At 41.1% G+C, this 26,411-nt stretch overlaps 1 protein-coding gene across 2 annotated transcripts in view; it reads right to left on the bottom strand.

Annotated features, from left to right (window-relative positions):
- Positions 1–1,173: 1,173 nt before the first annotated feature.
- The window catches only part of LARS1 (leucyl-tRNA synthetase 1), a 75,811-nt gene continuing 50,573 nt past the window's right edge, over positions 1,174–26,411 (bottom strand). For both annotated transcript variants that reach the window (XM_040344584.1, XM_040344585.1), the window contains 9 exons: positions 23,065–23,155; positions 20,111–20,251; positions 19,301–19,441; positions 15,725–15,835; positions 13,265–13,375; positions 11,094–11,198; positions 9,164–9,259; positions 4,417–4,549; positions 1,174–1,935 (listed from right to left, as the gene is read on the bottom strand). In XM_040344584.1, coding sequence (XP_040200518.1) covers positions 1,730–1,935; positions 4,417–4,549; positions 9,164–9,259; positions 11,094–11,198; positions 13,265–13,375; positions 15,725–15,835; positions 19,301–19,441; positions 20,111–20,251; positions 23,065–23,155 — 1,135 coding nt within the window. In that variant the 3' untranslated portion in view covers positions 1,174–1,729. The remainder of the gene's footprint in view (positions 1,936–4,416; positions 4,550–9,163; positions 9,260–11,093; positions 11,199–13,264; positions 13,376–15,724; positions 15,836–19,300; positions 19,442–20,110; positions 20,252–23,064; positions 23,156–26,411) is intronic.

The following is a 26,411-nucleotide window of genomic DNA, read 5'->3' as shown; positions in this document are numbered from 1 at the left end:
ATGTGTATTAGACAGCGCCTGCTCTACCTTAACTGTATGCTAAATTTAATGCAAGTGACTATGGGGGTTATTTATGAATGGAAAATCCACTTGGGAGTGCAGTCGCTTTAGATCTGAGGGGGCCATGCAAGGAAAATAAAAAACAGCATTTTAGATTGCACATGATTGGATGATAAAATCAGAAGAGCTTCCCTTCATTTCAGATCTACAGCGACTGCACTTCCAAGTGCACTTGTAGTGCAAGGTGGATTTGCCTTTCGTAATTAACCCCCTATGCCTTGCTACTATCCTACTGAACTACTCATAGGTATAACATCTAAATGAGATGACAAGGATATACTTGTGCAGTATCAAAAATGGATTAACATCTATAAAATGTAAATAATCTAAAAATTTACAAGGATAAAGTATCGCAATTACAAAAGTGAATGAACATTTATTAATACAAATTTCCAGTGACTATGATGGCACCAATATGTAGAATTGATGGGCACCGATATGCACCAATAGGCAGCACTGATAGGTGGCATTGATGATGAGGTACTGACAGGTGTTGCTGCTAGGCAGTGATTGGCACTGTCGTGGCCTCTCCCTCCTAATTGGCTGAGATAGTAGCAGGAGCCATTGACTCCCATTGCTGTCAATCACAGCCAGACAGCCAATAAGGAAAGCGAGGGATGGGGTCAAGCTGAGCTTCTGTGTCTGAATGGACACACAGAGCAGAAGCTTGGAAGCGTGCCTGCTTGGATGCCCCCCCCAATGCAAGCTGCTTGCTCTGGGAGCACTTGACAGAAGAGAGGGGCCAGGAGCTCCGACCGGGGACCCAAGAGAAGGAGGATCTGGGCTGCTTAGTGCAAAACAACTGCACAGAGCAGGCAAGTATAACAACATGTTTGTTAATGAAAAAAAAAAAGGGAAAAAAAATGTCTTTAATATAAACTTTGAGGGTCACATAAGTTCTATAAATGGGGTCTTGGTGACAGAATCTAGAGTGTTGGTCAGCTACAAGTAGGAGACTATTGATACTAAAGCAAGGATGATGGCGTGACATGCTGATGAGCTAAACTTTCACTTAACGTCCACGTTAACATCTTCCATCAAATAAAATGGTAAAGAAAATACTGGAACACAATCTAACTTTCATAATAAACCAATAAAAAAACAAAGACATGCTTTATTACAAGATCCGGTTTTATTTTAAATATTTGAGAAACAAGACAACAGAGGTAAATACATAAGATAGAGAACACTGAATGCTTTAGGGTATCATTTTGATGTTTAACAGTACATTTAGCACGGAGTTCCCCTTTTCTGGAACCTAATCAAATGCATAACACAATGTTGTTAAAGGATCCATCTGTCCATAGTCAAGATTGTAACCATGTATAGATGGGGTGGACTAACATCCCTTGGCTTCCAATATCTTTCCTACACTCTAGCTGCAAGATCTTCTTTGTAGAGTTCCAGGTTCCTCCCCTCTCCCAACCTCAGAGTCTCACTCCTTCTACTGCATTTTTTATATAAAATTCTGACATGAAAGAAAAGACTCTTGATAACAGTGGAGGCTTTGAGCTGACAAAATATCTCCAGAGTGTCTGAAAAATATGAGAAGCTAGTTTGTGATTGAATCTACTGTCGTGTAGAGGGACTCTCTAACACAATATGTTGAGTGGGTTTAATAAAATATCAGGCTATGGTAATGCATCTCTGTATTTAGCATATTTTCCATTTACTCAACCACGTACACCAAAGTATCTCCAATGTCCACCTTTAGACCATTATCTGCTATGTGCACTCTCTTCTCATTAAGGTCAATGTGGAAGGCAGCTTGTGGGGAGATGACAGTTTTACCAGCTTCTTCTTTTCCCAGTACTGGAACACGACGAGGACCAAGCACTGGGTCATCATACCTCATAAGCTTCACCTTTGCAACATCTACAAAGAATTAGAGTTAGAACACTTGTTTATTTGAATTCATGCAACAACATACTAAAAATTTCACCAAAACTGCACACAGAAAATAAATAGTAACTTTTCATCGTACACACTCATCCAGTCATTGAAGCATTGCGTTACAGAATGATAAATGGGTACAGTGTAAGTGAGAGGGTACCGTGTAAGGTTGACGTAATGGTTAACTGTATACAACTAGGCGAGATACACTCACAGCAAGGGAAGCGGCTGTATTCATTAAAAGGGTGACTTGTAGCAAAGGTACAGTTGTCGTTTCAAAAAAAAACTTCAGTCCTCTCTTTATTGGCTCTGTCCCTGACCTCTGACCACCATTATGGCATGTGTGCAGATGTCCCAAAGGGTTCTGCCCTGCCTTCCAGTCCTGGCAGTATTCTTCAGAACCTTTGCACACATGCAGGAGATTTCCTATGCATGATCAAAGATGGCAAAGGTTTGGGACTTCCGAAATTGCAATCTTTGCACATGCACATTAAAACCTGGGCGTGCACAGATGTGCCACAAGGCTCACTCAGAAACCAAAGCTCTGTGGCACATCTGTTCACGTGCAAGCGTGCTGAAAAAAAAAAAGCTCATGCGTGCCTATGTAAAAAAGGCATTAAAAAATGTCAAAAACAAATCCAATTGTGAGTGAGGGGGGCAGGTTAATATGGCATTTACATAAGAGTTAAAGGGGTTGTAAAGGTACAATTTTTTTTCCCTAAATAGCTTCCTTTACCTTAGTGTAGTCCTCCTTCACAGTAATGCAAGGCTTTCTCCCTGGTGTGGAGTGTCGTGCTCGCCCCCTCCCTTGGACTACAGGAAAGTCAGGACGCCCACTAACACACAGCTCCTTTCTCTATCTGCAACGTAGAGAGCATCCTGACTCTCCTGTAGTCCAAGAGAGGGGGCGAGCACAACACTCCACACCAGGGAGAAAGCCTCCCATTACTGTGTGGAGTTACAGACAGAAGAACAGGAAGTGAGGATTTCTCAGAAGAACTAAAGGACATTTAAAAGCAAAATGGAAGGATGAGGTAAGTGAAGGAGGACTGCACTAAGGTAAAGGAAGCCATTTAGGAAAAAATAAATTGTACCTTTACAACCCCTAACCACTTTTTTTTGTTTTTTTTGCATTTAAGTCTAAATATGAGTCTTTTTGACCCCAGACCTCATATTTAAGAGGACCTGTCATGCTTTTTTCTATTACAAGGGATGTTTACATTCCTTGTAATAGGAATAAAAGTGATCAATTTTTTTAATTTGTTTCAGTGTAAAAAATAATAAAATAAATAAAAAGAAATAAGAAAACAAAAAAAATTTTTTTAAAGCGCCCCGTCCTGACGAGCTCGCGCACAGAAGCGAATGCATACGTGAGTAGTGCCCGCATATGAAAACCACACAAGTGAGGTATCACCGCGATCGTTAGAGCGAGAGCAATAATTATAGCCCTAGACCTACTCTGTAGCTCAAAGGGTAAAAATTTTACGTCATGCCACGAGCGAGCACAATTTTTAAGCGTGACATGTTGTGTATAATTTTACTCGGCAAACATTATCTTTTACAATATATAAAAAAATTGGGCCAAATTTATTGCTGTCTTATTTTTTAATTAAAAAAAGTGAATTTTTTCCAAAAAAAGTGCGCTTGTAAGACCGCTGCACAAATACGGTGTGACAAAAAGTATTGCAATGACCGCCATGTTATTCTCTAGGGTGTTAGAAAAAATAAAAATATATATATATATATAATGTTTGGGGGTTTTGAGTAATTTTCTAGCAAAAAAAATGTTTTAGTCTTGTAAACACCAAATCTGAAAAACACCCAAGGTCCTTAAGTGGTTAAGGGCCATTTTTGGTTTATTGTTCCTAAATAGTCTACATCCTTCATAAGTGTAAAAAACAATACAAAGCCTCGTTCGTTTCTCATACCCGTCTTTATGGCAGCATAGTGTTTTCTCTAAAACTACAGTTGCCCTTTAAGTCTGACTTTGCCCTTTTTCCTTGCATACGATCAATTTTAGATGCTTCACTGAAATTCTTTTTGGCATGTTACAAATGCACATCATTAAATCCCAAGAAAAGGTATCTATTGCTGCAGGAGGGTTACAATGTAATTGTGAGCCAATCCATCTTAAACTTAAAAAAAATGCTAATAATGTGCAGAGAATTAAACACATTCTGTATGATCTTTGCAAATTGCTAGGACCCATATTAAGCACTACACAGAGCTTTCCCAGGATCTCAGGGGTGTTTGGTCATTATGCATGGTAATAGGATGGTTACGGAAAGTCGTTGTCTTCTGCCTTTGCAATTCTGATCATAAAAACTGTATTCCACTCAGGCTGTAATAATTGCTCATTAAATCCATCCTTACTGCAAGTGATTTGTAGAGATCCTCTGAGACTCATAAAGAACACTCTTCCCAGCTCATCACTCTACTGCCCCCTTTCTGTCTGGAAGTTACCTTTGATCCCCCGATCAGTCTTCATTAGGCGTCTTATTACTGAGTCTCTGCTGTCTCCCTGCCGGATCTCAATTTTCATGGAAAAGTGGCCATTTGAGGGCTGTGGGTTCACTAGATATACAGGCACTCCAGGCTACAAAACATAACGAGCATCTGATGTGTTGAACACAGTACAATATAAAACATAGAAATAAAGTGAAAGGCAATAATAAAAAAGTTTTTTTTTGCTGTGATACATTACCCAATATAAAAAAAAATACAATACAGTGACAACTCCTTGAATAGAGCTCATTGGCAAATACACAATATATACAACATGATATATACAACTAAAGGCAGGTGTTCAGTAATTTAAATAACTAAACCCTTGATGTATAGCAGGCAGGCTTGTGTTCCTATCCACCATGATGATCAGCACTGCAGGCCCCACAAAGAGCTTAAAGCGGGGGTTCATCCGAAAACATTTTTTTTATATTAGAATGAGGCGAGTTGTTAGAAGCACAATCGGGTGTTTTTTTTTTAATCATTGCAGTACATACCGTTTTAGAGATAGATGTTCTCCGCAACTTCCGGGTATGATCTGCAGGACTGGGCATTCCTAATTGATTGACAGGCTTCCGACCGTCGCATACAGCGCGTCACGAGTTGCCGAAAGAAGCCGGTGACTTGTCCTTAAGGTTCCCTTAACGAGAAAGATCCTTCAAGGACCTTAAAGGAACTTTCTCGTTAGCCGGAACCATATCACCATATCAGCATATCAGATTGCGCCTGCGCAGGAACTTTCACGTTAGCCGGAACCATATCGGCAGATCACCGGACTGCGAGTCGGCTCTATAAGGCGCCTGCGCACTGACATTCGGCTTCTTTCGGCAACTCATGACACGCTGTATGCGATGGTCGGAAGCCTGCCAATCAATTAGGAACGCCTAGTCCCACAGATCATACCCGGAAGCCGCGGAGAACATCTATCTCTAAAACGGTATGTACTGCAAAGATTTAAAAAAAAAAAAAAACGATTGTGCTTCTAACAACTCGCCTCAATCTAATGTTAAAAATGTGTTTTTTGGGTGAACCCCCTCTTTAAGCAAACATTGACTGCCATGACAGAAGGACAAGCCAGAGGAGTCAGGTCGCTCCAGTAGAGTTGTCACAGCCAATCCCATCACAGCAGGGAACTGCATGTGCTCAATATCAATGCTGGGGGGACGACTATCTTTATCCAGCCTGTCACACAGGACTGTAGTTGATTGAAGAGGAAAAAAAAATCCACCAACTGGAAAAAACAAAATCCTGAAAGCAAGGAGGAAGGAACAAATCATAGGTCCTAACTCCTAAGCCCTATGCCAAAACACTGAGCTGTGTGGTGCAGATAGGAGGTATGGCCACCAGCAGGGGACCACCCCTAGGGCGTATTTTTATTTTGGTTGCAACATGTGTCCTGGCAACAACAAACTGGCTTCAATGAATGGAAGAAAAACTGACTTTTCTAGAAGTAGACACTTATGTACTGCTAGGCAAGCCACAGACACCCCCATGAGGACAGGGCTTGATTATTTATATATTTTATTTGGGCCTCTTGACCACTAAACACTACATTGTAGGTGGTCATGAGGGAGCATGCATGTGTGCACCATGCCTAAAAGTACAGATTTATTAATAGGGTGAGGCCTCGTACACACGACCGAGGAACTCGACGGACAAAACACATAGTTTTGCTCGTCGAGTTCCTTGTTAGGCAGGCGAGGAACTCGGCGAGCCAATTTTCTCCATTCCCGTCGAGGAAAAAGAGAACATGCTCTCTGTTTGGCTCGAAGAGTTCCTCAACAGTTTCCTCGTCGAAAAATGTACACACGACCGGTTTCCTCTGCAAAAAAAAAAAAACAGCAAGTTTCTTGCTGGTTTTTGCCGAGAAACTCGGTCGTGTGTACGAGGCCTAAGTGAATGAATGGTTACGGTTTGCAGGTTTGTTACTGGAAAGTTATGACACCAGTGGGGTATCTTCTATTTAACACTGGAGTTATTTTGGGTTTCATCTGCTGATGAGACAATTTTGCATTAAATTGGCAAAATGTCAAAAGGAAGAATGGTGCGTTTCATAAAAAGAAATCAACTGCCTTGTTTTTTTTTTCCAGTGCAAATTATGGAAAGGCGGTTTTCTTGTCTGAAACAACTATAGTAGAATGAGACGCAAAGCATAGTGCATGAATAGCAAGCAAGAAGGGAGATAAAGCTTTAATATTATACTTAAAGCTCAACGTCAGGATTTATTTTAGCTCTTAGTCACAGCTCTCAAAATATACAGCAAATAAAACAGTATTTTTGATTTAGTGATCAGACATTTATTTTTGCAGGTATACAACATATTATTGCTGTGAGGTCATCACTCTTTGCTAAATTCAATACTGGTTCCCCTGCGCTGATGGGAGGATAAAACCATGTCCAACCTGCTTGACTACAAACTACATTTCCATGGAGTTCATAGGCAGCACTTTTTACTGTGTGAGCAATTTAGAATATCTTCGGCATTGATTTTACCGTTTTCAATTTGACCAATATGCTGGAATAATGGTTGTCTACAATGTAAGTTTGTCTACTCTTATTTTTTATTTTTTTTCATGGTCTTGAAAAGACAATTTACAAGTTGGATCTGTGAGCCACCAAGCCAGTGACAATCCGGTCCTCGATGCCAACGAATCAGTCTGTTCATGGACCAGATTAGCTTGTCCTTGGACAATAGAATGTTGTGTTGTAGAGGTCTGGAGATACTGGCAAAGGTACTGCCTCAAAAGGAGGCTTAACATCAGACACAAGATTCTCATGCAAAAGTGGAGAGTCCCACATTTCCTGGACATGAGAACTTGAATTGAAGATCTTGACGTCAATCTTGACATTTCTCCAGTGACAAACTCTCTGACCTGTGTTCAGGGCTGTGTCTAAGATACGCTACGCCGCAACTTATCTTTTTTAGTTTAAATCCACAACGAATCCGCGCCGTAAGTTACGGCGGCGTAGTGTATCTCTCGTGGCGTAAGGGCGCGGAATTCAAATGGCTGTGATGGGGGCGTGTTTTATGTTAATACGTCGTGACCCAACGTAAACAAAGTTTTCTTTTAACTGCGCATGCGCCGTCCCTGGGGGTATCCCAGTGCGCATGCTCGAAATTAAACCGGAACCAGCCAATGCTTACGACGCTGACGTCATTCTACGCAAATTCCTATTCGCGAACGACCTACGCAAAAAATTCAAAATTGTACCCGGGAAGGACGGCCATACTTAACATTGAGTACGCCACCATATAGCAGCTTTAACGTTCCTGCGCTACTTCTATGCAACTTGAGTGCCAGAGAGTGTAAAGTCGCACTGGTGTGAACCGAGCCTAAAATGATTTTTACATGCTGTGCAACACACGAACACAGTTGATAAACAAAATGTTTGAGCAGCCTGCGATATGTTTTATGAAAAATCAAACTAAGTGGGAGAATGTAGGTAATGAGCTGAGCATTTGTGTCTTTGCAGTAAAGATGTCCCAAAAGACATCCAAGGATTGTCTGTATCTGTAATAACGATCATATTCTTAGCCTTTAAGAATTGAAAGCTCTAAGAAACAGGGCCCTCCGACTCCTCCCATATTGTAACTGTACTATTGGCCCTCATGTTGGAAAGCGCTACCAAACTGTTGGCGCTATATAAATCCTGCAGAGCTGCACGATTCTGGTCAAAAGAAGAATCGCGATTCTTTTGCTTAGACTAAAAATCACGATTCTCAAAAACTGAATGCCAGAACCCCCCCCCAAATAAATAAACCCGTGATTTATCTGAAAATGTGAATATATAAAAAAGAGAGACCAGTGATGTGTCTATAATGTTAAAGACCATATAACTCCTATGAAAAAAGCAGAATCAAACTTTGATACTGCTTTTTTCATAGGAGTTATATGGTCTTTAACATTATAGAGACATATCACTGGTCTCTTTTTTATACATCAGAAGCAGTACCGCCAGCAACCATTGGGTGGCGCATGGATACACACTACAGTTGTACAGAACTGTGAGAGAAGCCCAGGCATCCATCCAGCGGCGCAGGTGGACGTCGGTTCCGATATCGGCGCCATTTGTGTTCCACGCTGGTTACGTGGAACCGGCGGTGACACAAAAGAATCGCGGGTCATCCCGCGGGGAGATCGCGGGCGGGGAGAATCGAGATCGCGATTCTCTCCGCGATTAATCGTGCAGTTCTAAAATCCTGTATAATAAAAACAACAACGTTCAATATCAAGCACAGGCAATAGAATCAGCTTCTGTGCTATACAGATACCACAGAAGCAAATTAATATGTTGCACTCGAAAGTGACTATGCCTTTATGTGTACAAGTAAAACCACAAACTATAACCTCAAACATGTTTAAAACACATATGATCTTGTACATTCCCTTTAAGCAGACTGAGGCCTACTGTAGAAAACACAAGCGGCATAAAAAGCCTAAAACATGTGACTAATAATTTCATAAGAGTCTTACAATAACTGCTCAAAAAAGAAAACCCACAACAGTGCGCATTCCACATAAATCCTGAAAACTAGGTAAAGGAAAAAGTCAATACTCATAGATGCAATCTCTTGAAAGCCATTCTAATGGAATTGATATGAGAAAACAGGGTATAACAAAATTAACAAAGGCAAGCCTGCAAGCAGCCAATTTAGGCACGGAAGTTTATGGTAACCTTTAAGATGGGTCCCTCTTTTACACACCTCTGTTCTGAAGACAGAAAATGGTTTCCCTGGGCAACACTCTTCTCTAATTTTATCATCGGCTTCCGAAGCAAATTTCACTTCAAGCTGGTCCAGCTGGGGAAAATAAAAATCAAACATAAATCATGTTTAGGTCTTTCCAAATGACTAATCAGTTAACACCGGAGAGAACAATTGTGGTTAATGAAGGGAAAGAAGATACTGTATATACGGAGGCTGAAATATTTTAGTGCAAACGTAAAAACTTTTTTTTATTTTTATTAAATTATGAAATCCTGTGCTGGAGGATTCATACAATTCTTTCAATCCTTGATTTGAATAGGATTTTTGTACTTTCCATGAAATATTTTTCTTGGAGTCAATTCAAAGAACACATAGGCTTTTAACATTTGGGTAATGCTACAGTCTATAGGAGCACTGGCAGACAACAAAAAAACACACTGTAGGCCAGCCTAGGATAACCCTCCGTACTACCAGCATGCCTCAGTTTTGTAACCAAGCAGTACTCAGTACATGCTCATAGACAAAGGTGTGCGAGACCTATGCCCTGCAATAGACTCCAAAAAAAGTAAGAGGGACACAGTAAAATTCCATTCACACCAGCCGTTCATGCAGCGGTTGGTGTGTGGTGCAGTGCGGCCAGATCAGCGCAGTGTTGATTACACAGATCCCAGCGCATTGTACTGTTCACTTTTACACACTATGAATATCTCCCATTATAAACAACTATTTTTTCTGAGTGAAATCCATTCATTTATTCATTCAGTGTGTACTCTTGTGATTAGCCGCAGCTAATCACATGGTACAGGTGGGCTGTGATTGGGCCTGCCTTTACCATGTGATCACTGTGACCAATCACAGAGATCATCCCAACAGTACACAATAATTGGCATGAATGGAAGCCATCCATAATGCACAATTGTCATTATTGGTCACAGTGATCACATATTACCGGCAGCGGGTGGATACACCGTTTTGATGTCCGATGGACACAGCGGGCGGCAGATCGCACCGCAGCATGGTCCATGGGGCGCAACCCTGGGAGGACATCATATGACGTTCGCCCAGTAAGCTCCCGTCTGGCCTATAGTAAAATTAGTTAAGCAAAGTTTGGTATCAACAGAGCAGTCAAAGTGTAAAATTCAGCTGCCATCAGATTTAAACCTTACACACACACACACACGGTTTTCTCGGCAAGAAAAATGCTGGCAGAGCTTTCTTGCCGAGTAAACCGTGCGTGTGTACGAGGCTTTGGAGGTTTCTCGTCGAGAAAACTGCCCAGAATCTAGACGAGAAAAATAGAGGACCTGCTCTCTATTTTCTCATCGTGATTCTCAGCAGTGTTTTCCTGCCGAGAAACCAGAGAGTGTGTATTCCTGTCTCAATGGAAACGCGCGCATGCTCGAAATGACTTTGACGCATGCGCGGTAGCTTCCAAGGCATAAGTAGGGTGAAGCAAGATGGCGGCGACAGCATCGAATGTGACGAGCGTTTGCTCGTCGTAGTCGATGACGTCACCGCGTTCATGCCATTCAAAAGAATGGCGGTTCTTTTGAATGGTACGTGTGTACACTTAGCTGGCAAGAAAATCTTGCCAGGAATCTCGTCAGGAAAACATTTTTTTCCTGACGAGAATCTCGGCCGTGTGTACAGGGCTTTAAAGATGTGCCTATAGATGCGAAAGTCTATGGACAGAATCGCACAGTGGCCAACAATCCTAACTGACCGATCCAAGCAGAAATAGAAAACTATTAGCCAATGCCATGTTGTGATTTGGAGTTCCCTTCTGTTTAATATAAAAAGAGAATCCTTTCAATTTACCCACAAACTAAACAACCTTTTAAGAAAACTGATCTTTTTTTTTTTTAAATTATGTGAAGTTTTATAGAGATAAACAGATCAGGAAGGAGAAGATTCCAAGAATACTAACATCTAGTGAATTGGTTAAGTAGACAAGGTTTTCTAAAAGAACAGCCCGCTCGTCAAATTCCAACTCTAGGTCCAGAATACGAAGTCCTTTCTTTTCAAGGTTCTCCTATAAAGATAAACAAAAAGTGAATGGTTAATAAAACACCGGCACTGTTACTAAACAAAATGCATATGTGGCAAGTGTGCTCTACCATGCTTATTTCTTTTTATACAGCTAAAATGATGCCACTTCTTGAATCGGATATCTGAAAGCCTTAAAAGTATACTTCAACAACATAAAATGCTGCAAAAGTAAGTACTACCCTGTATAGATCCCTTTATTATCAGGCCATTCTTTAGTACTGTGATAGTTTAACCTGCCTGGCGGTCTTCCCGAGTCTGACTCGGGGTTAGATTTTCCTGCTGCGAGCGGAAACCCCGAGTCAGACTCGGGCTTGCCTCGCTAGATCCACAGGCACAAGTTACTTACCTTGTCCCTGGATCCAGCGATGCCACCGCGCTGTGTGAGCGAGTGGGACCTCGCTCGATTCACACAGTGCCTCCGTGTGACGCCGATCTCCGTTCCCTGCGACGTTACGACGCACGGGGACGGAGAACGGCGCCAAATTCAAAAAAGTAAACAAACACCTTACATACAGTATACTGTAATCTTATAGATTACAGTACTGTATGTAAAAAATACACACCCCCCCTGTCCCTAGTGGTCTGTCCTGTGTCATGCATGTCATTTTATATAATAAAAACGTTTCTTTCTCCCTGCAAACTGTAGATTGTCCATAGCAACCAAAAGTGTCCCTTTATGTCAAAAATAGTTTTAGATCAGCTAGAAAACAGCGATAATAAATTATAATCACTTGCAGAATTGTGCGATAGCGATTTGTGGGGAAATTCGTCATAAAAAAAAAAAAATAATGACAGCGACAATTCTGCAACTGAGCAAATTTCAGTGATTTTGATTTGATTACATTATTGAATAATTTTTATTATAATTATATTATTATTTGTTATAATTATTTATAATTATTTATTATATTATAATTTATAATTTTGTTTTTAAAAAAATGTCATACCCGGGATGCCTATTAGAATCTTGTTTGGTCAGATTTAAGTGAGTTATTTCTAAAAATTACAGACCTACAATATAAAACGCCAAATTTCCTTGCAAATAATGGTACCGCTTTTAGCATGTTTTTTCTGACAGAATCATACCGCCAGGGAGGTTAACTGGCAACTACTTGGCTCTGCAGTAGTGTATCCAAATACATTTTACAATTAATTTTACATCTTTTTATGAGACAGATTTTGCATTTGGAGATGTTCAATAGCCACTGGGTTTTGCTTAATCTTCACTATAAAAAAGGCAAAAAAACGAACAAAAAAACCCCCACAAATTTTGAAAAAACACTTCCCCTACTGTCAGTTAAAAACATATGTTCCCCCCTTTTGTCTTCCTTAACGATATGAAATAAAAATGCCGGGACAGTAGAAACGTCCCCAAAAAGTCTCGTCTGCCAATGGGGAGTTTGGTAGATTGCAAGAAAACATTTGGGACATCTTCATTGTCTGGGTCTGGAAGTTCCTTATGGGCTAGCTAGCTAAGTTCCTTCTGACTACCTCTGAAGTATCACAATAGATAATCAGATCCATAGGGTTCTTTGCCAAGAATAAACATGCTAGCTCTCTGCTGCCTAGAGATTCCTTCTTGCAAAAGGTGACAATCTCCTAGGTCTGTTATTTTCCACATTCTACAGCACCTAGTTCTCGGCCCCACCTACCTCTCATTAGGCCAGTGTTTCTCAAGGCCAGTGTTTCTCAACTCCAGTCCTCAAGACACCCCAACAGGTCATGTTTTCAGCATTTCCCTCAGATTAAAACAGCTGTGGTAATTACTAAAGCAGCGAAACTGATCAAATACCATGTGCAAAATAATGGAGAGCCTGAAAACATGACCCTGTTGGGGCGTCTTGAGGACTGGAGTTGAGAAACACTGTCTTAGGCTATGAAATGCAATCTCTAAACACAGATGGTTTAGAGTTCATTAGAGATCCGTTACCCAAAAGACCTTCCAATTCTGTGCTTTTATCTGCATTGAACAAAGATCTAATGCCCATACTATTTGTCCAAATAAATATAAACCGATGTCATACTGAACACAATTGAATGCAAGATTACCTTGATCATGGCAACAAAAGGCATTACTCTCTTCATGTATTTCTTCAACTCTGGTAGGCTGTTTAGCTCTGTGGCTATAACTTTGTTGTCTGGTAGACTACCAGCATTTGCCTAATAAAAGACAAAATCGGAACAAATAAAATAAACCATGCTACACTCAAGAATAATTACTGGTTAGTCATTCTTTAATGGTAAACGATTAACTTAACTACAACGCTATCATGAATGTCCAATATCTTCAAATATACAAAGGCAATAGAACTTCCCATTACATATTAGAGGATGGTATGCAAAGCTACTGTAAGTATAACGTACTTTAGGTTTACTAATGCTCAAAGCTGATCACCGCCAAAGTAACATACATCCATACTGACATACTCATGATGTTTCAGAAGTTTAATAATGCCTCTACGGTAACCGATCCAGAAAATCACCCTTCCATTCTGCTTTGCAGTGATATGTCAGATCAAATAACACCCCTACATGGGGGACTAAATCACAAAGGCCGCGCATGTGCCGTATGTTATGTATGTATGTTATGTATTTAGCTGTTAGTTAAGATAAATCTATTACAGCTTTACCTTACGCTTTAGTTGATATTATACAGAATAGCAAGCCAAATACAAGATGTTACCAATTGTACTTTTTTTTTTTTTTTTTTTAGACATGTAAATATTAGAACTGTAGGATGAAGCTACCAATTATTCTGCAAGACCACCCTTGGGAACCTAGAAGGTGCGAGATCAAGACCATTCTCGCTCACAACGCCTTACTGCAACATGAATACAATTGAATGAATGAATGAAAAACTTATAAAGCGCGGCGCATGCGAACTGAATCGCTTCTGAATTGAAACATTTCCCACAGTCTAGTAGTGCAGTGAAATCAAAACAGAGATCAGTGCAAGGCAAACATATAACTATATAACTAACTTGCTGTGGCTGGAGTTCATCATTAGGCTTCATGTACACTGGCCTATATAAACCGTGGCAAAATGCGGTAAAATCCTGGCCGGCGGTCAAAGTGTTCCTATCCTGAACGCGATTCGAGAAGGAGCTTGAAGCTTACCTAAAACGCAGCAGCTCCTAAACTCTGCTAAAAGCCTACATGTACATTGACACATGGGGGTTATTTACGAAAGGCGCCAGCAGGGGACTTCAAAAAGAGGAGGTTCGGTGGTTGCGCTGTGCAAAATCATTGCACAGAGCATATAAGTATAAGATGTTTATTATTTAAAAAACAAAACAAATAATCAAACCTGTAGAATCACTAAGGGCAGACTTTGGATTTAATAATATAGCTTAAAAGGGGTTGTTTTTTATTTTATAAATCGGTTCCTTTAAGCTAGTGCATTGTTGGTTCACTTTCCTTTTCCTTCCATTTCCCTTTGTCTGAATTTTTCACTTCCTGTTTCTCCTCAGTAAGCTTGCCCCCATGTTCTGGCTGGGGGTTAGTCAGCGTACTCGCCCCCTCCCTTGGGACTAAATCCCTTTGGGGAGATGCTGTGTTCACCCCTTTTAAGCTATAGGAATTAAATCCAAAGTCTGCCCAAGGAGCTTAGTGATTCTGCAGGTTTGATTATTTTTTTTTTTTTTTTAAATAATAAACATCTTATAATGGCCTTCTCTGTGCAATGGTTTGCACAGCGCAACCACCGAACAATGCACTAGCTTAAAGGAACCTATTTAGAAAATAAAAAACGAACCTTCAACCCCTTTAAGAGACAATTGTTTAGTATACATTATTTTTTTTTTTTTTTTTTTTTTTTTTTTTTTTTATTTTAGCACTCTGGTGCAGTTATGCTTGGTAGCCAATCAGCTTCTTTTTTTTTTTTTTTTTAAGTGTATTTTGTGCGTGTACTCGAGAGAGGAGCCGGACTGCAGGAGTTGGGAGTAGGCAGGCCTCCCCCAGAGGCAATCTGCCACCTTTCTCCATGCCCCGGGTGGCAATGGTGGGTGTGTGAGGGGGTCCTCCCACACAGCCCGCCCTACCTGCTCCGCTTTGAAGCCCAACGGGGCAGAGGGACTCCCTATAAGGGAGTGAGAGGATCTAGCCCGCTCAACCAGCCCCGTTAGTCCTTTGCCTCTCTTTATAGAGACCGTGTGGTCAAAGTGCGTGCATGTTAACCCAATTTCGAGTGCGTGTAAGTGTGGTGGTTTTTGTGGGAGGGGGGTGGGCGTACTAAGCGCAGGCTTACCTCGCATAGCACACCCACCGGGAGCCGGGCTGAGACCACCAAACTCAATTCACATGTAGCTGAGACCGGGATCCGAACCCCTAGCTGCAGAGGTGAATGGCTTGTCAGCGCAGTGCCAATCGCGTTGAGCCACCGCAGCTCCCTAGTATACATTATTAATTATAAAACAACATTTTAAATAAGGCATTTCATTTTACTGTAAATACAACAGAACATGGGAAATGAAGATCATTCTACACATCTATGAGACATCAATAGTTTACCTGGTAATGCTTGCGAAGAGTTGATAGTGTGATGTGCTGCCATGGGGGGTATGTCTTGGCCACATAGGTTATGCAATGAGATGGCTTCTGAGGTGGCTGTTTATCTGCTTTCTAAAAAAAACAAAGTGAAAATCTGTAGGTTGTCTTATTGTGAACCAAGAGTTGCCTAGCTACTAGCTATGTCTTTTTTTTATACTCCTGAGGTATAGAAAAAGATGTATTATGAGTGCCGAGCTCAAAAGGGAAAATCAAGTTTTATAACCAGATAGCGAGAAGCAGATCTCTTGTACATGAGGGGGGCTTGACGGTCCATGAAGTTGTCTGAGCAGAGTGTGAAAGATGACAGCGCAATCAATTTGCACTCTCCGCTGGTGACCGCACTGCTGATTAAATAACTTCCACTATCTTGCAATAGTGTGTCCCCCAAATGTGGCCTTCCTTTCTGACATTTTATTGGGCATAGGAAACTCCTGCTTAACCGATTACAAATGTGTGGTGCTCTCATCTTTGACAATGTGCTTAAAGGGGTTGTAAGGGTAAAAAAATGTTTTCCTAAATAGCTTCCTTTACCTTAGTGCAGTCCTCCTTCACTTACCTCATCCTTCCATTTTGCTTTTAAATGTCCTTATTTCTTCTGAGAAATCCTCACTTCCTGTTCTTCTGTCTGTAACTACACACAGTAATGTGAGGCTTTCTCCCTGGTGTGGAGAAAGCCTCTTGAGGGGGGAGGGGGCAAGAAGGCAAGTCAGGACACTCTCTACTTTGCAGATAGAGAAAGGAGCTGTGTGTTAGTGGGCGTCCTGACACTCTTGCTCGCCCCCTCAAGAGGCTTTCTCCACACCAGGGAGAAAGCCTTGCATTACTGTGTGGAGTTACAGACAGAAGAACAGGAAGTGACCATTTCTCAGAAGAAATAAGGACATTTAAAAGCAAAATGGAAAGATGAGGTAAGTGAAGGAGGACTGCACTAAGGTAAAGGAAGCTATTTAGGGAAAAAATGTTTTTACCTTTACAACCCCTTTAAAAAGGTAATTATCAGGTTTAAAAGAGAAGTATGGCTTAAAAAATAAACTAAATATTTATGCTCACCTAGGTGGATGTAAATTTGTTTCAATGCTGTATCTGCCCCAGTCGTTCTGTAGTAAAAACTGAGGTATAAAGTGCTGCTGATCGCTCAGTTCTCTCCCTCCAATCCTAGCACAGAGCTGTGACTGACAGTCAGCGGCTCTCTGCTCTCCCCTTCAGTGTTTACTGGAGTGCTCGGTTGTTAAGGGGGTGGGAGGGGCTGGCTCAGGCGTTCGATGGATCGCCGAGAGGCTGAACCAGCTGCTGATTCAGGCTTCTGGGCGGATCCCTTTCCAGAGCCTGTACTGAGAGGCTAAAAACGGATCACAGGAGTACAGAACAAACTGCACTTCTGTGATCCACAGGAGAAGTACTCTAAAAAAGCTTTAGTTATACTTCTCCTTTTAAGGTTTATTCCCCCACTAAAAGGGGAGAGACTTGGGCTGAACAGTTGTGCCTAGATGGCACTAGTGACCTCTACACGGGTAGATAAGCTACACCACACAGTGCTGGCAAGAAACAAAAACTTGTGCTACTTTTAAGTGACCCGCTTTGGAGTGTATTGTATTTTCTCTATGGTTGTAAAGCCACTGTGTGATATTGCTACAATCCACGGTTACAATAAATGACGTGCCCAGTCTATGCGTTTAGAAAAAAAAAATATGCGGCTGTATACCTTATTTCATAGCCCTGCTCGTCTCTCTCCTCTCCCAATCTGATAACTACAGCGGGAGGGGCTGAGAATACTCCGCTGTCAGCCGGGAGGAGTAAAGCGGCAGGTGGTCGCGCGAGTGCCGCTATGAATTAAGATAAATAAGATTAAGATTTTTAAAACACATACACTGGGCACATCATTTAAATGTAACACAGTGGATTGCAGAAATATCACACCAGTTATGATAGCACAGGAGGGGTCAGCACTGACACTAGCTGACAGGCAGGGAAGAAAGGGGGAGAGAGGGAGCAAGGAGAGACAGTGGGATGACGGAGGCACGTAAACTGACCACATTTATCATGGATCAGCAGCCATGATAAACGTGGTCAGTTTACAAACAGGAGGGCTGCACCAGGCAGGATCAACAAGGTATTTTAGATGATACAAAGAGCGAAACACAGCACAAGCACTGTGCTGTTATTCATGCTTTAAAGCAGTGGTCTCCAAACTATGGTCCAGGGGCTAGATGTGGCCCTTTGCTTGGCTTTATCCGGCCCTTGGAGCACCATTTGTTCCCACCAAGACGAGACAATTCTGCCAACTGATATCAACTATGGTGTACCATTTCTCCTACTGACACCTACAATGAGGTATATTCTTCCCAATGAAACCAACAATGGGGCAATGTTTACTCCCACTGATGGCAAGAAAAATTTCGACCCCCAATGGCCACAGTATGGCCCCCCTAAAGTCTGGGGGACAATAAACTGGCTCTTTGTTTAGAAAGTTTGGAGACCCCTGCTTTAAAGGAACAGGATCAATTTAGTTTTTATTGTATTTGTTTAGGGTTACAACTACTTTAACATACTGGCTTCAACCCAACGTTCAGCTTTCATAGGTTACTGTTAATTATTCAACACAAATATGAATTTAAAAGAAATGAAAAAAATAATTAAATGTAGGTGTGCATATGCACCTTACGGTTAACAGAATGCGAATGTCATAACATTTCTGTCCCCCGAACTGGCTGGGTTTTCTCTATTATAATACAATAATTTTATGCACCTATTATTGCTATGCTGTATTATGCATAACACATGAACATATCACATGAACATATCACATGAACATATCACATGAACCAAGTGTAAAGAAGCACTAGAAAAGAGTAATAAAATATAGACAATGCAGATAATCTACAATGGTTTGGGTAAATGTAATTACATAATTATTTTGTGTGTAAGTGTTTACAATGGTGTTTTAGTTTTCCTAATACTTCTGAAATATATAGTTAGAGCCGATTCACACAGGGGCGACCTGGGATCCGACTTGAAGTTACCCCAAGTCGTCCCAAGTTGTGTGGTTGAGAAAATCAATGGAAGTGAATGGAGCCGTCTTAATGTTTGAAGTCGCTCCGACCTCAGAAAAGGTTCCTGTACTACTTCAATCCGACTTGTAGGCAACTTGTACCCATTGATTTCAATGGAAGTCGCCTCAGAAGTCTGATCACTGTCTTAACTGAAGCAACAATACAGGAAGATAACATACATTTCTCAGGCAAACCCCTCCCTCCCCCCTCCCTCCCACAGAGCTGATTGTTTGATTGGCCACTGGAAAGCCTCCTGTCCCGGAGGTGACTTGAAGTTGCCTTGTAAGTTGCCTGATGATTCATACTCAAGTCGTGTCCAAGTTGCCTCCCAAAGCCGTGCTGGAAGTCGTGTTGCCCCTGTGTGAACCGGCTCTTACAGCATAAAAATAACAGTTGTATTTTTTAGTCTTTGCTACATTAAATAAATATTTAAAAACGCATTTAAAGCCTCTGTACATTGCCTTAAAAAATCATCATCATTGGCTACCTTCCCCTTAGCTGGAGCCATGTAATTCTTGAGGCGTATTCGCAGGTCATGAGCAGTTTCTGTTATGTATTGGGAGGAACGGATAAGCACTTCATCTGCTGGACCTGCCACAGGCCATGAGGTGTTCATGATGGAATCAGTCTGGAATAAAAGCAGCAAATACAGGACTTTACTGGATATATTCAGGCTCATCCCTGTTCCTTCAAGTAGTATCAAACCTTAAATACATGCTAAAACACAATCTGTGTGTGTTGGAACATTAAACCGTGCAGTAAGTGTAAAATGTGGGAGGTACTGAGAAGGATGACGTGCATGTACAAGATCAGTGCCTAGGCATTGATGCATCATTTAGAAAATAAAGCAATATATATATATATATATATATATATATATATATATATATATATATATATATATATATATATATATATATATATATATATATATATATATATATATATATATTAAAAAAACCAACCACTGGCACAGGGCTAGGTTGATACTTGTGCAAATGTTAGAAATCTTGTGCCAATATGCATGGTAACAAAAAGTACCATACATTTTAATGCGGGGTGATTTCATAAAAAGGGGGGCCTTTACTCCTTGCTCATTCAAGTGAACATGCGTTAAAGAAGAGGTATTACATAAGATTTCTGAATAAAAACACATTGCCCAGGGTGCATATTAAGATATGCATTCACATGTAAGTGCAGGTACTTAAAAAAAGAACTTCACTTAAAAAATTTAAAGTCAGCAGCTACAAATACTTTAATGGATCAAGCTGTTAAGGCAGCCAATAAAATTACATACCTTCCCCAGTAATGACCATGTATATTCACACAAATGTGGACAGATAGGAGCCAGAAGGAGAGTCTGGATTTCGATAAACCGGAACACAAGGTCACGGTGCATGCCTTCAATTGCCAGTTCTCTGTATTTATCCTTGACAGCCTGCAACAAAATCATTGATCCAGCAATCCATAAAGACTTCCAAACTCCCAAATGATCTTTGGTATACAGAATTTTAAAAACAATATGCTGCAATGCGATAATAATAATAATAATAACTGCTTAATGGCTCCTGCTTGAATGATTAGGATAATTTTCATTAGTACTATTTCTATTACAGATATCACATTCACAAACTACACAGGCGATTCTAACACTTTCTTACTCCAAAATAAAAGGTTCACATTTTCTGATCTCCTTAGAAACACCCTAGGGTGAATTAAACAAATGCAATAAATGATTACCAAATTTGAACTGTGCATGAAAAGACAAGTAGAATGCAAAAAGTACAAAAGAGGTTCCTGGTGGTCAATAAAGCCCCAAAGCCCAGCATCACGGGTAAACAAAGTACCTGCTATGCTACTTACATTGTGTATCTGTTTCACGGTTTTATGTATACTACTTTCACACCAGGGCAGTTCATGCTCATGTAGATAAACTTTAGGTTTTGGAAACTGTACAATTAACTGCCTGCCTTAGTTTTGCTGGGTGGGCGTCTATTGACGTCCTCCCGTGACCGCGCTCCCTGCCCCCTGCGGCACACTCTGATCGCTGAGTCTGCCCATCAGAGCAGCTACATCAGCGCACATCAGTGAAGGAGAAAAAATTACCCATTGACAAAATTTTATAATAAACTATGAAAAAAAAATCTTCAACATTTTTCAATCTTATTTTGTTTGTTTAGTAAAAAAATAAAAAAAAAACAGTGGTGATGATATACCACCAAAAGAAAGCTCTATTTGTGGGTGAAAACATTTAGGTACAGTGTTGCATGACCGCGCAATTGTCATTCAAAATGTGACAGTGCTAAAATCTGAAAATTGGCCTGGGCAGGAAGGGGTTCAGAGTGCCCAGTAGGCAGGTGGTTAATATTCATATTTTATTACTTTAAAAAAAAAAATCCCCAACAAACATATACACACCATAGAAAAAAAAATCAACACAGAACAAATTACATCGACAAAATAAATTACCAAACTAAAGTCAACTTTACATTTTAAAAAACACTATACATCGTAATCCATCTTATTTCTGGGGAAAAAATAAATAAATGATATATGATATGATCTATAGATCTTTTTTTTTTTTTTTTTACTCCAACAATCCCTATCTTATAGCATGTTTTGTATTATCACAGCTATTTTGATGAAACCTTTTGAAATGTGTGTTTAGAGCTCCCCTATGCTGAAAAGTCAACTGTTCTCATTTCAAATTCAAATTAACTGCCGATATCCATTCTGCCACTTTGATGAGGTTTTAAAATCCACTTTTGTGCAATCATTTTTCTAGCAAGAAATAATGTTCTCCGATTTTAGATTAACGTGGTTTTCTAGAACCTCTAGATGGCAAAAACAAGTCTTATTTAATGCTGGCTACAATCATTACCTTAAACAAGAACTTCTAGTTTGTAATAAAAAAGAAGATGTAAAAAAAACATTAATCTATTTTACCTTTCTTTTTATTAAAAGTTTTGTGCTAAAGCTTACTATCCGAAAAAAAAAAGTAAAAAATTCCTCCATCCACAAAAGCATTTGAACATTTTCCATCATGGCTAAACGATCAAATTCTTTTGAGCGAAGATGGTCACATACCGATTCAAGTCCTTGCTAAGCCAGCTGTATTTTTATCCGAATATGACCAACTTAACCCAGCTTTCTTCTCCTTTTCCCTTATTTCATAAGGAATGCTTTAGAAAACCACTTTTACTCAAAACCATACTATATACTGGGGACAACTAGATAGCCTGGTATTGTATTGGATTACCATATATACTCGAGTATAAGCCGACCCAAGTATAAGCCGAGGACCTAATTTTACCACAAAAAAACTGGGAAAACTTATTGACTCGAGTATAATCCTAAGGTGAGAATGCAGAAGCTACTGTAACCTGAAAAGAGGGTCAACAATGCCCATTTTGTACGCCTTACTGTGCCCATTGCAACCTCACTGTGCCCATCGCAACCTCACTGTGCCCATCGCAACCTCACTGCGCCCATCGCAACCTCACTGCGCCCATCGCAACCTCACTGTGCCATACCTCACTGCGCCCATTGCAGTCTCACTGTGCCATACCTCACGGTGCCCATTGCAGTCTCACTGTGCCATACCTCACTGTGCCCATTGCAGTCTCACTGTGCCATACCTCACGGTGCCCTGCAATCTTGACAGGCGTCCATTTTTTTAAAGTCGCGGCTTCCTCTTGGTGTTCTGTTCTGTGATAGGCATTTGACACTGTGTTCCGCCTATCACGGAGGTCCGCTCATCTTCGGACTCTGTTTCCCAGCAGACACTGTGTCCAGTGTTCCGCCAATCACGGACATTCTTTTATCCTCGAACAAGAGGACGTCCGCGATTGGCAGAACAATGAACACAGTGTCTGCTGGGAAACTGTCCGAGGATGAGAGGACCTCCGTGATAGGTGGAACTCCGTGTCAAATGCCTATCACGGAACGGAACACCAGGAGGAAGCCGCGACTTTTAAAAAAAATGGACGCCTGGCAAGAATTCAGGTACTGATTTGAGTATAAGCCGAGGGGGGCATTTTCAACCCTAAAAAAAAAAAAAAGGGCTGAAAAACGTGGCTTATACTCGAGTATATACGGTACCCATTCAATAAATGTTGGAAAACCATCAGCTCAAAGAAAACTGAAACCATCCAGAAAATAATAATTACAGAACAGAAGAGGAATTTTTTATATGGAGTTAAATTAATAACACTAAATATCACATGCTCAATAATAGTCTACCACACGTACCTGAAATTCAAAGAATCCTGTTTTCAGAGCCTCTTTAAACATCATTTTTTCATAATTTTGCTCAGTTTTGAGAATTCCTGCATTGATCTCACTGGAAACATGTAAAATTGGTAAAAGAAATGTTTTCGTTTTATAAAAGATTCATAAAAAAGCCAGCTCACGGGAAAACAGCAGTCTTACATGGGGGGTCAAGATGCACTGTATATGACTCTATATGATGGTGAAAAATGACTCAATTGTCATAACCATAGCTAGCCCTTTATGCACTTTTGTTCTTTCTGCTCTTGCTTAAGCAGGCTTCAGCACCAGAGACCATTTTATTTCCTACAAAAAAATATCTATCTGGAATAACAGATTAAAAAGGGTAATTTTTATATTAAATATTAGATTACACAAAGAACCGAAATAAAGTGTATAATCCACAGGGTGACTCCACTGTAAGGTACAGAGGTGTATATAGTACGCTATGTGTTGGCAAGTAAAAACAGCATGCAAGTACAGTATGCAAAACTTGGCTAAGTCTACATCCGACTGCTTTTGAAGAAGGAAATTGTGTACGGATAGGCATCTGGTTGGCTAGATTTGTGTTTTTATGTAGACATGTTAGGCTTGAAGATTAAATAAAAGCTGCAAACATTAGATATTTTGCCAAAGCAGAGACCAGGGAAAATAAAATGGTGTTCCCTGGTTAGTATTCGCTTAATATTTTATTTACAAATACATTTACGTTCACTTTAGGGCACAAAACTGCAATATCTTACTCAAGATATTGATAAAAATATAAATGAGAAAGATTTACCAAATAGATACTCAACATGTCATGCTTTAAAATTTGTGTCTGTAAACGGCCACAAACGTTTGTACCCTTAATTTTTCCCATAGGCGACACTTTAAAAAAGAGATTTTTAATACAGCTTACCTGTAAAATCTTTTTCTTGGAGTACATCACGGGACACAGAGCGGCATTCATTACTATATGGGTTATATGGAGTACCTTCAGGTGTAGACACTGGCAATCTCAAACAGGAAATGCCCCTCCCTATATAACCCCCTCCCATAGGAGGAGTACCTCAGTTTTGTAGCAAGCAGTATGCCTCCCAAAATGGTCCTCAAAAAAGAGGGGTGGGAGCTCTGTGTCCCGTGATGTACTCCAAGAAAAAGATTTTACAGGTAAGCTGTATTAAAAATCTCTTTTTCTTTATCGTACATCACGGGACACAGAGCGGCATTCATTACTATATGGGATGTCCCAAAGCAATGCTTACAATGAGGGGAGGGAGAACATCTCCAAGACAAAAGGATTTAATTTAGAGAAATACTCAAATCATAATAAATCCAACTTAGTTGAGAAAAATAATTTTAAATTTTAAATTTAACTCAAACAAGAGGAGCCCCCGGAATCCGAGGGTCTCAAACTGCAGCCTGCAGCACTGCCTGCCCGAAGGCAGTATCAGTATTCCTTCTTACGTCCAACTTGTAGAATTTTGTAAACGTGTGGACAGAAGACCAGGTTGCCGCCTTGCAAACTTGAGCCATAGAGATCTGGTGGTGTGCTGCCCAGGAGGCGCCCATGGCTCTAGTAGAATGAGCCTTTAATGATACTGGAGGAGGCAACCCTTTCAAGCCGTAGGCCTGAGTGATTAATTGCTTAATCCACCTAGAAATGGTGGACTTTGCAGCTGCCTGCCCCTTCTTGGGCCCATCCGGTAGAATGAACAGCACATCTGTTTTCCGGATCTTCTTTGTAGCTTTAAGATAGGCCTTCATGGCCCTGACAATATCCAAGGTATGCAGCAACCCTTCCTTTCTGGAAGTAGGTTTAGGGAAGAAGGATGGTAATACCAAATCCTGGTTCAAATGAAAACTGGATATGACCTTCGGTAGGAAGGAAGGATGAGGGCGGAGAACGACCCTGTCCTTATGAAAAACAAGATATGGTTCCTTACAGGATAAGGCTGCCAGCTCCGAAACTCTTCTTGCGGAAACTATGGCAACCAAAAATACTAACTTCCTTGTCAGTAGAACCAAAGGAATATCAGCCAACGGCTCAAACGGTTGTTTCTGTAAACTTGACAGAACAAGATTTAAATCCCACGGACAAAGCGGGGATTTAACTGGAGGTCTAATACGTAAGACCCCTTGAAGGAAGGTCTTAACCAGCGAGTGGGTGGCCAGCGGCCGCTGAAACCACACTGACAGAGCAGAAATCTGTCCTTTGATTGTGCTTAATGCCAATCCTTTATCCACTCCTAGCTGGAGAAAACTTAATACTCTATCGATGGTAAATTTGCGAGAAAGCCATCGCTTGGACTCACACCAGCCTACATAGGCCTTCCAGACCCTGTAATAAATCACCCTAGAGACCGGTTTCCTGGCTCTGATTAGGGTAGAGATTACTTTCTGAGACAGACCTCTACCCCTGAGAATCAGGGATTCAGCTTCCAGGCCGTCAAATTTAGATGCCGTAAGGCAGGGTGGAGGATCGGACCTTGCGATAGCAGGTCTGGCCGTAGAGGAAGAGTCCACGGGTCTCCCACTACCATCCTTAAGATTAGTGAGTACCATGCCCTTCTGGGCCATGCTGGAGCTACCAGGATGACTGGTATGTGCTCCACCCGGATCCTGCGCAGCAGGCGGGGTAGTAACTGGAGCGGGGGAAACGCATAAAGAAGTTTGAACTGATGCCAAGGGCAAACCAACGCATCGGTTCCGCAGGCCATCGGATCCCTTGAGCGGGATATGAACCTGTCTAGTTTCTTGTTGAGTCTCGATGCCATGATATCCACGTCCGGCACTCCCCATCTTTGGCAGAGTGCTTGAAAGACTTGTGGATGCAGAGACCATTCCCCCGGCCATAGAGTCTGGCGGCTTAAGAAGTCCGCCTGAAAGTTGTCCACTCCTGGAATGAATATTGCCGATATGCAGGGCACATGAGCCTCTGCCCATAGGAGAATCAAGCTCACCTCTCTCTGAGCGGCTTGACTCCTGGTTCCCCCTTGGTGATTTATGTATGCCACGGCCGTGGCATTGTCTGATTGAATTCTCACCGGGAACCCCTGCAATTTTGACGTCCAAGCCCTGAGGGCTAGTCGAGCAGCTCTGAGCTCCAAGATGTTGATGGGCAACTGCTTCTCTGGCTTTGCCCAAGTACCTTGGCGAGTGCAACCATCCAAAATTGCTCCCCAGCCCGCCAGGCTGGCGTCTGTGGTCACTATCTTCCAAGCCACTGGGCTGAAAGACTTCCCCTTCAGTAGATTCTGAGGGTCTAACCACCAACACAGACTTTGTCGGACTCTTGATGAGAGCGGCAACGGGATATCCAAGGCCTGTGGCCTTCTGCTCCATGC

This window comes from Rana temporaria, chromosome 3, assembly GCF_905171775.1.
Source record: "Rana temporaria chromosome 3, aRanTem1.1, whole genome shotgun sequence".
Classification (NCBI taxonomy): Eukaryota; Metazoa; Chordata; class Amphibia; order Anura; family Ranidae; genus Rana; species Rana temporaria.
Note: the sequence above shows the minus strand (reverse complement) of the source record. Positions and strands in the feature narration are given on the sequence as shown.